The following is a 14,874-nucleotide window of genomic DNA, read 5'->3' as shown; positions in this document are numbered from 1 at the left end:
GTCACTTAGAAATGTCCTTGTTTTCCATGAAAACATACATGAAATGAGTTCCAAAATGAATAGGAAATATATTCAAAGACGTTGACAAGGTTATAAATAATGATTTTTAATTGAAATAATAATTGTGTCCTTCAAACTTTGCTTTCGTCAAAGAATCTTCCATTTTCAGCAATTACAGCCTTGCAGACCTTTAGCATTCTAGTTGTCAATTTGTTGAGGTAATCTGAAGAGATTTCACCCCATGCTTCCTGAAGCACCTCCCACAAGTTGGATTGGCTTGATGGGCACTTCTTACGTACCACACGGTCAAGCTGCTCCCACAACAGCTCAATAGGGTTGAGATCCGGTGACTGTGCTGGCCACTCCAATATAGACAGAATACCAGCTGACTGCTTCTTCCCTAAATAGTTATTGCATAGTTTGGAGCTGTGCTTTGGGTCATTTTCCAGTTGTAGGAGGAAATTGACTCTAATTAAGCGCCGTCCACAGGGCATGGCGTTGTAAAATGGAGCGATAGCCTTCCTTCAAGATCCCTTTTACCCTGTACAAATCTCCGACTTTACCAACAATAAAGCACCCCTAGACCATCACATTGCCTCCACCATTGTAACGGTTTTGACTTGAGGTTATTATTTATAGGGGTGCCAGGTAGGTTGTGCCAACCAGAGAAAACATTGGTTTCTCCTTTTGGTTTGGGAGGGATTGAGTCCCATCTGGTCCGTCAAGTCTACACCAATACAAAGGACTCATGTAAAAGTCAGGATGGAAATACACTTTTCATAAACCCTTAAAACATTGGAACTTAAAAAACAACTGTATTCTTTTGCGTCGGTTGTATTACCAACATAAATGATCACACACATAACAATATAACAAATAATGAGCCCTGGTTCCTCCAGAAATGTCCTGTACCTCGGGCCTAAAAAGACTCCAGCCCGGGAAAGAAGTTCAGGGAACTCAAGTGACCTTAGTCACGCAATGTTTGTCCGTTCATACAAGTGTAGCGTAAACCCAGTATCAAATCATACAATCAAAATAACAATTATTTTACCACACAACCATCAAGCGTATCAACTCATAATAAGTCCCCAACTACATAAATCATCACGGTATACAGCACACCAAAACAAATGAAATACTGTATACAAAAAGGTTGTAGTCAGTCGGTCAGTCAGACAATCCAATCAAGTAGGACAATCCAATCAAGTCAGACAATCCAATCCACCAAACGGATCTCCAGCGGAGAAAGGCCACGAAGAACAACGGAGATGTGTAGTCCACATACGCAAAGAGTGGATCCGATCCTGGGTAAACTTGCTATTAGCCTACAAAACAAACGGAATAGAGAAGCTTCGGGACTGAGGGTTGAACACATCCTAATTCACGTCTCCATCACAAACCCCACTTTTGCGCAGCTGCTGCTGGCTATTTAATTGGGAATTAAAGGGGAAGTGTCCTATTGGAAGGAGAAGAACTGAGACGGTTCAGAGAAATTCAGGGCCGTCACACCATGCTTGACAGATGGTGTCAAGCACTGCTTCAGCATCTTTTCATTTTTTCTGTTTCTCACGAATGTTCTTCTTTGTGATTCGAACACCGCAAACTTAGATGTGTCTGTCCATAACACTTTTTTCCAATCTTCCTCTGCCCAGTGTCTGTGTTCTTTTGCCCATCTTCATCTTTTCTTTTTATTGGTTTGAGATATGGCTTTTTCTTTGCAACTCTTTCTAGAAGGCCAGGGTCCCGGAGTCGCCTCTTCACTATTGATGTTGAGACTGGTGTTTTGCGGGTACTATTTAATGAAGCTGCCAGTTGAGGACCTGTCTGTTTCTCAAACTAGACACTCTAATATACTTGTCCACTTGCTCAGTTGTGAACCGAGGCCTCCCACTCTTTCTATTCTAGTTAGAGCCAGTGTGCGCTGTTCTGTGAAGGGAATAGTATACAGTGTTGTACGAGATCTTCAGTATCTTGGCAATTTCTCGCATGGAATAGCCGTCATTTCTCAGAACAAGAATAGACTGACGAGTTTCAGAATAAAGTACTTTGTTTCTGGCCATTTTGAGCCTGTAATTTAAACCACAAATGCTGATGCTCCAGATACTCAACTAGTCTAAAGAAGGCCAGTTTTATTGTTTCTTTAATCAGCACAACAATTTTCAGCTGTGCTAACATAATTGCAAAAGGGTTTCGTAATGATCAATTAGCCTTTTAAAATGATAAACTTGGATTAGCAAACACAACATGCCATTGGAACAAAGGAGTGATGGTTGCTGATAATGGGCCTCTGTACGTCTATGTAGATTTTCCATTAGAAATCAGCCCTTTCCAGCTACAATAGTAATTTACAACATTAACAATGTCTACACTGTATTTCTTAATAATTTGATGTTATTTTAATGGACAAAAAATTTGATTTTCTTTAAAAAACAAGGACATTTCTTAGTGACCCCAAACTTTTGAACGGTAGTGTATATATTCAAAAGTCTTGTGTATCTTAATTTCCATCATTCACAAATTTTTATGAATTTTTTATTCCATCTTTATTTAACCAGGTAGGCCAGTTGAGAACAAGTTCTCATTTACAACTGCGACCTGGCAATGCAACACAAACAACAGAGTTACACATGTAGTGATGCTAGAGTAGTGAGAGTAGTGATGCTAGACGGGCAGGTGCGGGCAGCGATCAGTTGAAGAGCATGCATTTAGTTTTACTTGCATTTAAGAGCAGTTGGAGGCCACAGAAGGAGTGTTGTATGGCATTGAAACTCATCTGGAGGTTTGTAAACACAGTGTCCAAAGAAGTGCCAGATGTATACAGAATGGTGTTGTCTGCGTAGAGGTGGATCAGAGAATCACCAGCAGCAAGAGCGACATCATTGATGTATACAGAGAAAAGAGTCGGCCCGAGAATTGAACCCTGTGGCACCCCCATAATGACTGCCAGAGGTCCGGACAACAGGCCCTCCGATTTGACACACTGAAATTTATCTGAGAAGTAGTTGGTGAACCAGGCGAGGCAGTCACTTGAGAAACCAAGGCTGTTGAGTCTGACGATAAGAATGCGGTGATTGACAGAGTCGAAAGCCTTGGCCAGGTCGATGAAGACGGCTGCACAGTATTGTCTTTTATCGATGGCGGTTATGATATCGTTCAGGATCTTGATCGTGGCTGAGGTGCACCCATGACCAGCTCGGAAACCAGATTGCATAGCGGAGAAGGTATGGTGTGATTCGAAATGGTCGGTGATCTGTTTGTTAACTTGGCTTTCGAAGACTTTAGAAAGGCAGGGTAGGATAGATATAGGTCTGTAACAGTTTGGGTCTAGAGTGTTTCCCCCTCTGAAGAGGGGGATGACCGTGGCAGGTTTCCAATCTTTAGGGATCTCAGTCAATACGAAAGAGAGGTTGAACAGACTAGTAATAGGGGTTGCAACAATTGCGCCGGATAATTTTAGAAAGAGAGGGTCCAGATTGTCTCGCCCAGCTAATTTGTAGGGGTCCAGATTTTGCAGCTCTTTCAGAAAATCAGCTATCTGGATTTGGGTGAAGGAGAAGTAGGGGAGGCTTGGGCAAGTTGCTGTGGGGGGTGCAGAGCTGTTGACCGGGCTAGGGGTAGCCAGGTGGAAAACATGGGCAGCCGTAGAAAAATGCTTATTGAAATTCTCGATTATCGTAGATTTATCGGTGGGGACAGTGTTTCCTAGCCTCAGTGCAGTGGGCAGCTGGTAGGAGGTGCTCTTATTCTCCATGGACTTTAGAGTGTCCCAGAATTAACATGCATAATAAGGTTGGCACTTCATGCAAAGGATTGTTACCTATAACCAGGATTGCCATTGCATTACATGACATTTTTGTCAAGTAATTTTTATTTTAACAGACAATTATTTTGATTAGTCCTATATTGTCCCTAGCATCCTTACCCCTTTGTAACAGATGTTGGATACATACAAACACACACACACACACACACACACACACACACACACACACACACACACACACACACACACACACACACACACACACACACACACACACACACACACACACACACACACACACACACACACACACACACTCTTACACCCTCAATCCCTTTCCCCCACAATCAACCATAAGCTCAGAAGCTCAACGGTTGTTACATTCCAGGGCCCAACTCAAGAAAGGACCTGATTTTACGAATGTCTATACAGTTACAGCTATTTGAGAAAGCATGCAAGATTGAGCAAAAATGTGAGATTTGATTTACCAATGTCAAGTCCTAGGTGATGGAGATCATATCCACCCCCTTCCCATGAAACACACACACGCTGGTCCCCGGTTGTGACCATTTTCCCAAGCATCTGTGTGCTGTCAGACCTTTGATTATTTTATGCCACCAGGGCCACAATAATATGAATGGTATAGTGTAGTTTATTTATTGAACAATTCTTTTATTTTATTGCTATTCTATACATTTTTCTTTCTTTATTATTACAATCCCTACCATGGCTAGTATTGGGTGTTCCATTATTCAACTCCTCTATGAGAACTTAGTAATTTTTAGAATAGCCATGGAGTAGTCTGTGTCTCTGAACATTTTGTTGTCAATATACAGTTTATCGACTACGAGAGCTACACGCTTCCATTTTAATCTATTCTCCTCTATTCTGTACTGGGTAAAGAACTTTGCGCCGTTTTGCAATCTCCCTCGGGAACCTATCATGCATGGCTATTTTCGTGCCAATGAGTCTTTTACCCAGGCTTTTAACCATTACTTTTTAACCTTAAAGAAAGTACATTTGGAAACAATTGGGCTCTCAAATCTCTGTCCTCTTTGTCCGAACCGCTGTACATGTTTGAGTTGGATTTTATCGACAGCATCGAGTGGGATTTGAAGCGCTGTAAGAAAGAATTCCTTCACTACCTTTTCGGGAACTTCTCTTTCTTGGATACCCGTATGTACTCGATTTTCTCTCATATACCTAGTCTGTTTGTCAAGTAAGGCTTCTCTCAGAAAGATGTTCTCCTTTTTAAATTCATTAACGTCTGTTTCTATCTTATTGACTGTCCCTCTTAGCTTGTTTGTTTCTTTCTCCATTTTCGCAGCTTTTCCGTCACTCGTTTCGAGGCTCGCCTTCAACTCCTTTGTATCCTTACTGACTAATTCAAGTATGCCCAGTTTGTCATTAACAGATGACTTTAACAGATCGCTTTACGCCTTTACCAGTCCCGGTGGTGAAAATCATCAATCGTCTGTATCCGTCGAGGAGTTGCATTTTCTTTTGGAGATTGATTATCCTCGTTTACTCTCCATCATGTTTGAGTGTTGCTTGTTTTCGTTACATTTGTCAATACCTTTCTCTAGCCTTTTGATTTTATTTTGTGTTGTTATCCAGATTGAATGGTATTACCCCTGAGTATATGAACTGCTAATATTTAGTTTAAGTATGATATTGAATATTTCGTTTTTTTATCTTGAGTCGATCTGCACCGCTGTGTTAAGTCCGTCATCTTACCAGTCCATCAATCAAGCTTCACTCAGTACTTTGTTGAAGCGCCTTTGGCAGCAATTACAGGCTCACCTCCCTGACCAAGGCCCTTCTCCCCCGATTGCTCAGTTTGGCCGGACACTGTATGTAATGGGGAATTGATAGAAGTTAACAGTCAAACGTGAACAATCCACACAATGAAGTTATGAAACAATGAATGTGCACAAATTCACAGAAGAGTGCATTCAGGAGAGATATCGTGCATTGTGCCACACTCCCCTTCTTGTACCGTGCCATCCCACGAACTCTGCAATGGATTCGTTTTGGCCTCCGAAATTGATTAGTTGACGGAGATGGGCGCTAATAAGACAGTTGCCTCGTGTGCCGTAAAAAAATACATATATAATTTGCTGCGTGTAGTAACTCTGTATGGACAGGTAAGATGAGACTGGAGTGTGTGAGCAGCCAGCGTGTGACCCTTCCCTGACCTTTCTATGACTGTGAGGCTAAAGGAAAAGACAGATGGGAGGGGTCCGCATCACCCAGGGGCAGTCCTGCTGAGTGTAAGCTTACAGCCAATATGCTTTCAAATAGGCTTCTCTGTCTGAAGTCATACTACCATTGATCTCAATGACTTTGTGGCCATCGGCGTGGTATAGGAATGTGTGTTACATTCATCTATTATGTGTTTTATATATATATATATATATATATATATATATATATATATATATATATATATGAGGCATCCATGGGCTATATTCTGACTTCAAACAACACGTCCATGCTTAATCATATACAGTGTTTATTTCCTTCTTACTTATAGGCTATATATTTTGTCCACAAATAACATTTCTATGTTTTCATTGTAAATGATTGATGGGAAATGGATGAGCTTGGATAACTTTTTCTTTCAATCAAGCTTTGAGATAATAACAAGAGGGAGCTCTTTTGATCTAGCTAGATTGTGTCAAACACAATCAAATATTTATATGTTCATTATGATGTTTTCTTTTCTCCGTGAAAACAATTCGATATCAGAATAGATTCGATACAATTAGATAGTATTAGCCCGCTGAGCTAAAGCTAAGGCATTAGCTCAGGAGCCAACTCAAGTCTCCAGGTTCCAGACAAGGGTAAACATCACTGGAACGTTCTCGCGAACAACCTCCGTTACACACACACATACCTTTCATGTTAAAAATCCTAAAATATGAGACAGGTGCAGTATGTTGTGTTCAATCATTATTCACTGTAACATCAAATATACAGTACTTTATCCACATTTTGTTACGTTACAGAATATTTGGTTTTTTCCTTCATCACCCTACACACCATACCCTATAATGACAAAGCGAAAACGGAAATATCACATTTACATAGGTATTCAGACCCTTTACTGCAGCGATTACAGCATTGAGGCTTCTTGGGTATGAAAGCTACAAGCTTGGCACACCTGTATTTGGGGAGTTTCTCCCATTCTTCTCTACAGATCCTCTGTCAGGTTGGATGGGGAGTGTCGCTGCACAGCTATTTTCAAGTCTCTCCAGAGATGTTTGATCGGGTTCAAGTCTGGGCTCTGGCTGGGCCACTCAAGAACATTCAGAGACTTGTCCCAAAGCCACTCCTGCGTTGTCTTATCTGTGTGCTTAGGGTCATTGTCCTGTAGGAAGGAGAACCTTCGCCCCAGTCTGACGTCCTGAGCGCTCTGTAGCAGGTTTATGTCAAGGATCTCTCTGTACTTTGCTCCATTGATATTTCCCTCGATCCTGACTAGTCTCCCAGTCCCTGCCACTGAAAACATCCCTACAGCATGATGCTGCCACCTGTTACGCTCAATGAGGACAATTGTAAGGAGTCAGGCGCAGAGAGCAAAGGTAATGGGGAAAACCACTCTTTAATGTCCAACCAGATGAACAACTGGTAACGTCAAAAACATTTGGCGTAAAAATCCGACTTGAATAAAGTACACACTGGAAAACAAATCCAGACTGTGGAAAACCCCAACATAAATGAACAACCTCATACAAAACAGAAAGACAAGCCCGCACAAACAGAAACGGGCTAAACGAACTTAAATAGCACCACCCTAACAACCAAACAATAAACAGGTGAAATCAATTAGTCAAAACCAAACGAAAAGGAAAAAGGGATCGGTGGCAGCTAGTAGACCGGCGACGACGACCGCCGAGCACCACTCGAACAGGAAGGGAAGCCACCTTCGGTAATACTCGTTACACCACCACCATGTTTCACCGTAGGGATGGTGCCATGTTTCCTACAGACGTGACACTTGGCATTCAGGCCAAAGAGTTCAATCTTCGTTTCATCAGACCAGAGAATCTTGTTTCTCATGGTCTGCGAGTCCTTTAGGTGACTTTTGGAAAACTCCAAGCGAGCTGTCATGTGCCTTTTACTGAAAATTGGCTTCCGTCTGGCCACTACCATAATGGCCTGAGTGCTGCAGAGAGGGTTGTCCTTCTTGAAGGTTCTCCCATCTAAACACAGGAAGTCTGGTGCTCTGTCCGAGTAACCATTGGGTTCTTGGTCACCTCCCTGAGCGAGGCCCTTCTCCCCTGATTGCTCAGTTTGGCCGGGCGGCCAGCTCTAGGAAGTCTTGGTGGTTCTAAACTTCTTCCATTTAAGAATGATGGAGGCCACTGTGGTCTTGGGGACCTTCAATGCTGCAGAAATGTTTTGGTACCCTTCCCCAGATCTGTGCCTCAACACAATCCTGTCTCGCACCTCTACGAACAATTCCTTCTACCTCATTGCTTTGTTTTTGCTCTGACATGCACTGTCAACTGTGGGACCTTATATAGACAGGTGTGTGCCTTTCCAAATCATGTCCAATCAATTGAAGTTACCACAGGTGGACTCCAATCAAGTTGTAGAAACATCTCAGGATGATCAATGGAAACAGGATGCACCTGAGCTCAATTTCGTGTCTCATAGCAAAAGGGTCTGAATACTTATGAAAATAAGGTATTTCTGTTTATAAATTTTGATACTTGGGGGAAAAAAAGAAAAAGTTTTTGCTTCGTCATTATGGGGTATTGTGTGTAGATTAATGAGGGGGGGGAAATTATCTAAGCAATTTTAGAATAAGGCTGTAACGTAACAAAATGTGGAAAAGGTCAAGAGGCCTGAATACTGAATGCACTGTATGTGATAGATACTAGGACTGACCCCAATTAATCGACTAGACGATTGTTTGGTCAATAGGCTGTTGGTCGATCAATAATTGTTTTAGTTGAAGCAGTAGCAAATATATATATTTTCTTTTCATCAAACGGTGCACTTAAAGCATGAGACAAGTTCAATGCATATATAGTTTATTTTATTAAAACATATGTTTCACGTGTCTAATAAATGGAAAAATACACATTTTAAAATGTTGGTCAAAAGAACAGACGACTTTCGGTTGACCAAGATTTTTTTAAATTCGGGGACAGCCCTAATACATCAATGTCACATTAACATCCACATTGGACTAATCCTCTACCCTTTGGGTTAATAGTCACACTGGAGCTCCTGTGCACCTCTTCTTGCTTCTCTAGTAGCAATTTAGGTTTTCATTTGACAAGAACGAGACAGCCCTCGCTGCTAAGCTGTTTTCAATTTCTTGGCAGCTTTCAGCTCATAGAGGGGCCCTCTTCTTCTTTACTGCTTAGTTCTGTGTCCATGCATTCTTTGAACCACAGAAAAATTGTCTTTCTCATTTCTGCATTGGGGAAAGTAAAGCTTCAATGCTACAGGGACTGTCACGTTCGTTATAGCGATGAGACCAAAGCGCAGCGTGATTTGAATGCATCTTCTTTTAATAAAGAAAGAACATGGAATGAACTATACAAAAACAACAAACGAACGTGAAGCTATATAATCATAGTGCTGACACAAGCAACTAAACATAGACATAGATAATCACCCACAAAATACTCAAGGAATATGGCTGCCTAAATATGGTTCCCAATCAGAGACAACGATAAACAGCTGCCTCTAATTGAGAACCAATCTAGGCAACCATAGACATACAAAACCCCTAGACTGGTGACAACCCCATAAACATACAAAAATCCTAGACAGGACAAAAACATATAATCACCCATGTCACACCCTGACCTAACCAAACTAATAAAGAAAACAAAGAATACTAAGGTCAGGGCGTGACAGTGACAGTGCTTAGAATGTACACTGAGTTTACAAAACATTAGAAACACCTGCTCTTTCCATGACAGACTGACCAGGTGAAAGCTCTGATCCCTTATTGATGTCACCTGTTAAATCCACTTCAATCAGTGTAAATGAAGGGGAGGAGACAGGTTAAAGAAGCATTTTTAAGCCTTGAGACAATTGAGACATGGATTGTGTATGTGTGCCATTCAGAGGGTGAATGGGAAAGACTCAAGATTGAAGTGCCTTTGAACTGGGTATGGTAGTATTTGCCAGGCGCACCTGTTTGAGTGTGTCAAAAACTGAAACACAGCTGGATTTTTCACGCTCAATCGTTTCCCGTGTGTATCAAGAATGGTCCAGCACCCAAAGGACATCCAGCCAACTTGACACAACTGTGGGAAGCATTGGAGTCAACATTGGCCAGCATCCCTGTGAAACACCTTTGACACCTTGTAGAGTCTATTCCCTGATGAATTGAGGCTGTTCTGAGGGCAAACGGGGGTTCAACTCAATATTAGGAAGCTGTTCCTAATGATTTGTACATCCAGTGTATATTGACGAGACTATTTTTAGGCGTAGAAGAGTATTGATAAATGGCATTTCAAGGAAACTAACAAAGAATGATATGTCACAGTTGTGTGTGGCTGAGGGGAATAACGTCAGTTAGAATGGTGATGTATGCCTACACACACACACATTCACACAAACACAGCCCATACTAAACCCAGTCTACTTTTCTTTTTTTGTTACAGGGAGGGCCTATGCCCCAGAGTTCTACTATGACACATACAGTGCGTTGTGGCAGAACCGGCCCAGGGTCTACGGCTTCAAGCTACAGTGGACCCAGCAGAACCCCCTGTCTGTGGACCGCATCGTGGCCTACCGACTGGGGATGAAACAGGTGAGCAAGAATACAGGGACCTTCTCTCACATTTATGCTCTCGGTTTTGTCCCAGTTTGACCCTTTTTACGTCTGCTTTTGTCTCAAAGGTAAGAGATCAATACAGTTTGTATGTTTGAATTAACTGTAGCACACACTAGTTCTTAATTGTGTTGTCACTCATGAGAGTGAGTTAGGCTATGTCATTCTAGCCAAATAATGACTTTGACATTATTTATTGCAACAAATGGTATTACTTTGCAGTCATTTCATGCAGAAAGACCAAACCAAGGAGATTGATAAGCATTGCAGAAGATGAGCCTGAGACCTAACGTATCCAATCCCACTAAAGCTTGTGCATGATGCACTTGTGAATACATTAGCACTTGTCCTCTCTGACTGCGTCGCATTCTCTTGTGGGGATCGTTACCCCCCCCCCCCCCCCCCTCAAAGATAGAGGAAGCCAGCAGAGAGCGTTTCAGTTCTTCAAACCTCCTCCATGTTGGTGGTGTTCCAGTTAGGGATGGCAATCCGCTTGTCAATCACGTCTTCTCCGTTCACCATTCCCTCTCCTTCAGCACTGTCATCACTCAGCTGGAATGGAGGAGTCCTCAGCCACTTGTAATGACATCACACTGCGTGATTTATTCCCCGTCGGGGTTGTCATTTCCTGGTTCAAAGTCAACACTAAGTAAAAACAAGTCACTGATTTCATTCATTTTATTCTTATTTCTTAACAAAATGTCCAGTCTTGCGTGCTGTTAGTCATCACTGCAGGGAACTGAGAACTTTTTTTTTTGTACTTTATACACATCAGGTGTTCTGCCCAGTGGTTTCACACATGTTGGGGGCAACTCTCTCACACGACACGCTCAGCATTATTATTAGCACACTGAAGCACATTTTCACTGACTGCACAGATTTATTTTAGGCTCGAGGGACTTCTTTAAGTGCTTGAGCTGGGTGGCTTTTCACCTGGGAGGTGGTGCATCTGTATCGTCATTGAGTCGGCCCAAGTTCCAGTTCTTTTCTACTTGTTTTCGTTCATCTCTCCTGGTTTCGTGTTTTCTTTAATATGACAAAGCAGTTAGCAATTGTTTCTTATTTCCTAATTCTTGCTAGGTCTGCATAGGAGAGGAGCCTGACAGTCATTGCTATATAGGTGATTCTACAGAAGTGGTGAAAATTGCAGTCCCACCTCAAAAAAAATATATACGGGAAAAAAGTTACATTTCCAAACTTAGGACATTTATTTACGCCATGATATGTTCTAATTCAATCCAAGGCAATACATTGTTTATACACCTATTTCTATTGAGGTGGCTGTCCCAAACCCTGACTCCTAAAGCAATTAATGATAAAAAAAAAGTTATAACACTATTATTTCAACTTGAGTTGAGTTGTTCTATTATTACATTGAAAGAAACTGATCTAATTAGTAGTTTTGTTCATTTTTGAACATCTTTCTTTAAAAAAAATGCTGTCCCACCATTTGAAGTCACTTCTGAAACACACACATTAAAAGACTGTAGAATGAATGTGCCTTCAGCCACACCCCTACAAATATCACCAGGTGATGGCATTGCACCCCTCTCCAGTATAGCCACATGGCGAGTAGCCTGTCTCCAAACATTTTGGAGAAAATGAGTGAACAAGTTGATAAATCTTAATGTATGTATCACAACCGAACATCTAATATATCAATAAATATTTAAAGTATGGTTTTGGGACTAAAATATATATTTGTTGGGATGTACATCTGTCCAAAGGAAAGATAGCCAGCCATATGTTAGTAGTATGGAGTGATCAGTGCTTTTTAAGGTGGGTTTGGTTTTTGAAAAATAATCACAGCTTTTTTTAAACTTTTTTTTTTACAGTAACTGCATTGTGGGACCAATGCTGTAACGACACAGAATAAAACAATTTACGGTAGTGACTGCCCAGTACTATCACTTAGGCTCTAACCATCAGTAATTCACATGACTTTACTTTAAAATAAATATTTTGGTTGAGTATATTACACATTTTTTTTTTTTTAAGTATGATGACGATATTATTATCTCATTAATAAAATCCCAATGATGGTAGTGACTGCCCATTACTGCTTATGAATTATTAATAAACCATCCTTTATTCACATGACTTTACTTTAACTTTTTTTCAATTTCATGACTTATTTCATTCCAAGTCATCATCTCATCTGCAGTAGAAGCCAGCCGCCATCTATCTCTGTGCTCCCCTAAGAGTCATCCTTCAGGCTAGTAGGCTTGCCTAGCTACCTGCTGTCTGACGAAATCACTATTTCTTCAAAGTAGATAAGGCATACTTTTAAGACTGCAAAATAACAGCTATCAATCAATTAGATGTATTGTCGGGTAGAGATACCTAAGCAACTGCTCTCTAGCCCTATCTTGTCTCTTTATCGCTCTTCCTCTCCTTGTCTGTCTGCCGGCTCCACTTGCCCGGGCAAGAACCAATGAGAACAGGTAGCTGTAGGCACAATAAATTCTGGTCATTGTAGTTAATTACCAAGTTTTCTGCACTTAACTATGATGAGTTGGACTTGCCTGGCTACCGAATTTCCTTGCTCTGGCCAAACGCTACGTCACGCCCACGGACGTTAGTTTCTTCTCAGCAGTGAGTCTGGATCTGAGTACCTAATGATTTCTAGAACGCAAACACATTCTAACCATTCTGATTGGTCCCAGAAACCAATGGTTTGGGCCAAAGCCAAAACGCACGTTGGTGAAGTGGCGTTTTGAAAATTCGTCATTGGCTTTGATATTCTGGTTAGATCATCTAATTGCTTATGACTTTTGCACAACACCCTCATTTTGACGTCACCACAGACGACTTCAAGATGGCAGTCTCAGACTGAAGTATGTAACGAACATAGAGCAGCGGAAGAATTCAGTTTGGATTCTCAGGCAAGAGTTGGACAACATGTCCTAGAGAGGAACGGTGTAACGGCAGTCTAGCTCTTCCTCCTCCTCGGACGAGGAGAGGCGAGAAGGATCAGAGGACCAATGTGCAGCGTGGTAATTAGACATAATGAATTTAATTAAACAAAACAAGACACTATACAAACTGACAAAACACACTAACCGTCACAGTCCCGTTTAGCACCAACACTGACACAGGAACAATCACCCACAAACAAACAGTGAGAACAGCCTACCTTAATATGGTTCTCAATCAGAGTAAACGTCAAACACCTGCCTCTAATTGAGAACCATATCAGGCAACACATTTAACCCAACATAGAAACAGAAAAACTACACACAACATAGAAATCCCACCCAGCTCACGTCCTGACCAACACTAAACAAGGAAAACACATAAGAACTATGGTCAGGAAGTTACAGTACCCCCCCCCCCCCCCCCCCTGCGGACTCCGAACGCACCCCTAAAACTCAAGGGGAGGGTCTGGGTGGGCATCTGTCCGCGGTGGTGGCTCCGGCGGTGGACGAGGACACCACTCCACCACTGTCTTTGTCCCCCTCCTTAGCGTCCTTTGAGTGGCGACCCTCGCCCACGACCTTGGCCTAAGAATCCTCCCCAAGGCCCCCACATGATTTAGGAGGTAGCTCAGGACAGAGAGGTAGCTCAGGACAGAGAGGTAGCTCAGGACAGAGAGGTAGCTCAGGACAGAGAGGTAGCTCAGGACAGAGAGGTAGCTCAGGACAGAGAGGTAGCTCAGGACAGAGAGGTAGCTCAGGACAGAGAGGTAGCTCAGGACAGAGAGGTAGCTCATGACTGGAGGGCAGCTCATGACTGGAGGGCAGCTCATGACTGGAGGGCAGCTCATGACTGGAGGGCAGCTCATGACTGGAGGGCAGCTCATGACTGGAGGGCAGCTCTTAACTGGCTGGTGGCTCTGGCAGCTCCTGACTGGCTGGCGACCCTCGCCCACGACCTTGGCCTAAGAATCCTCCCCAAGGCCCCCACATGATTTAGGAGGTAGCTCGGGACAGAGAGGTAGCTCGGGACAAAGAGGTAGCTCGGGACAGAGAGGTAGCTCGGGACAGAGAGGTAGCTCGGGACAGAGAGGTAGCTCGGGACAGAGAGGTAGCTCGGGACAGAGAGGTAGCTCGGGACAGAGAGGTAGCTCGGGACAGAGAAGTAGCTCGGGACAGAGAGGCAGCTCATGACTGGAGGGCAGCTCATGACTGGAGGGCAGCTCATGACTGGCTGGCGGCTCTGGCAGCTCCTGACTGGCTGGCGGCTCTGGCAGCTCCTGACTGGCTGGCAGCTCCTGACTGGCTGGCTGGCGGCTCCTGACTGGCTGGCGGCTCTGGCGGCTCCTGACTGGCTGGCGGCTCTGGCGGCTCCTGACTGGCTGGCG

The 14,874-nt window shown here is 42.8% G+C and overlaps 1 protein-coding gene across 1 annotated transcript in view; it reads left to right on the top strand.

The window, feature by feature from the left end:
* The window catches only part of LOC129812542 (MAM domain-containing glycosylphosphatidylinositol anchor protein 2-like), a 279,019-nt gene that overhangs the window by 189,361 nt on the left and 74,784 nt on the right, over nucleotides 1-14,874 (top strand). The window contains exon 10 of the mRNA XM_055864183.1: nucleotides 10,402-10,550. Coding sequence (XP_055720158.1) covers nucleotides 10,402-10,550 — 149 coding nt within the window. The remainder of the gene's footprint in view (nucleotides 1-10,401; nucleotides 10,551-14,874) is intronic.

Source organism: Salvelinus fontinalis, chromosome 16, assembly GCF_029448725.1.
Source record: "Salvelinus fontinalis isolate EN_2023a chromosome 16, ASM2944872v1, whole genome shotgun sequence".
Classification (NCBI taxonomy): domain Eukaryota; kingdom Metazoa; phylum Chordata; class Actinopteri; order Salmoniformes; family Salmonidae; genus Salvelinus; species Salvelinus fontinalis.
Note: the sequence above shows the minus strand (reverse complement) of the source record. Positions and strands in the feature narration are given on the sequence as shown.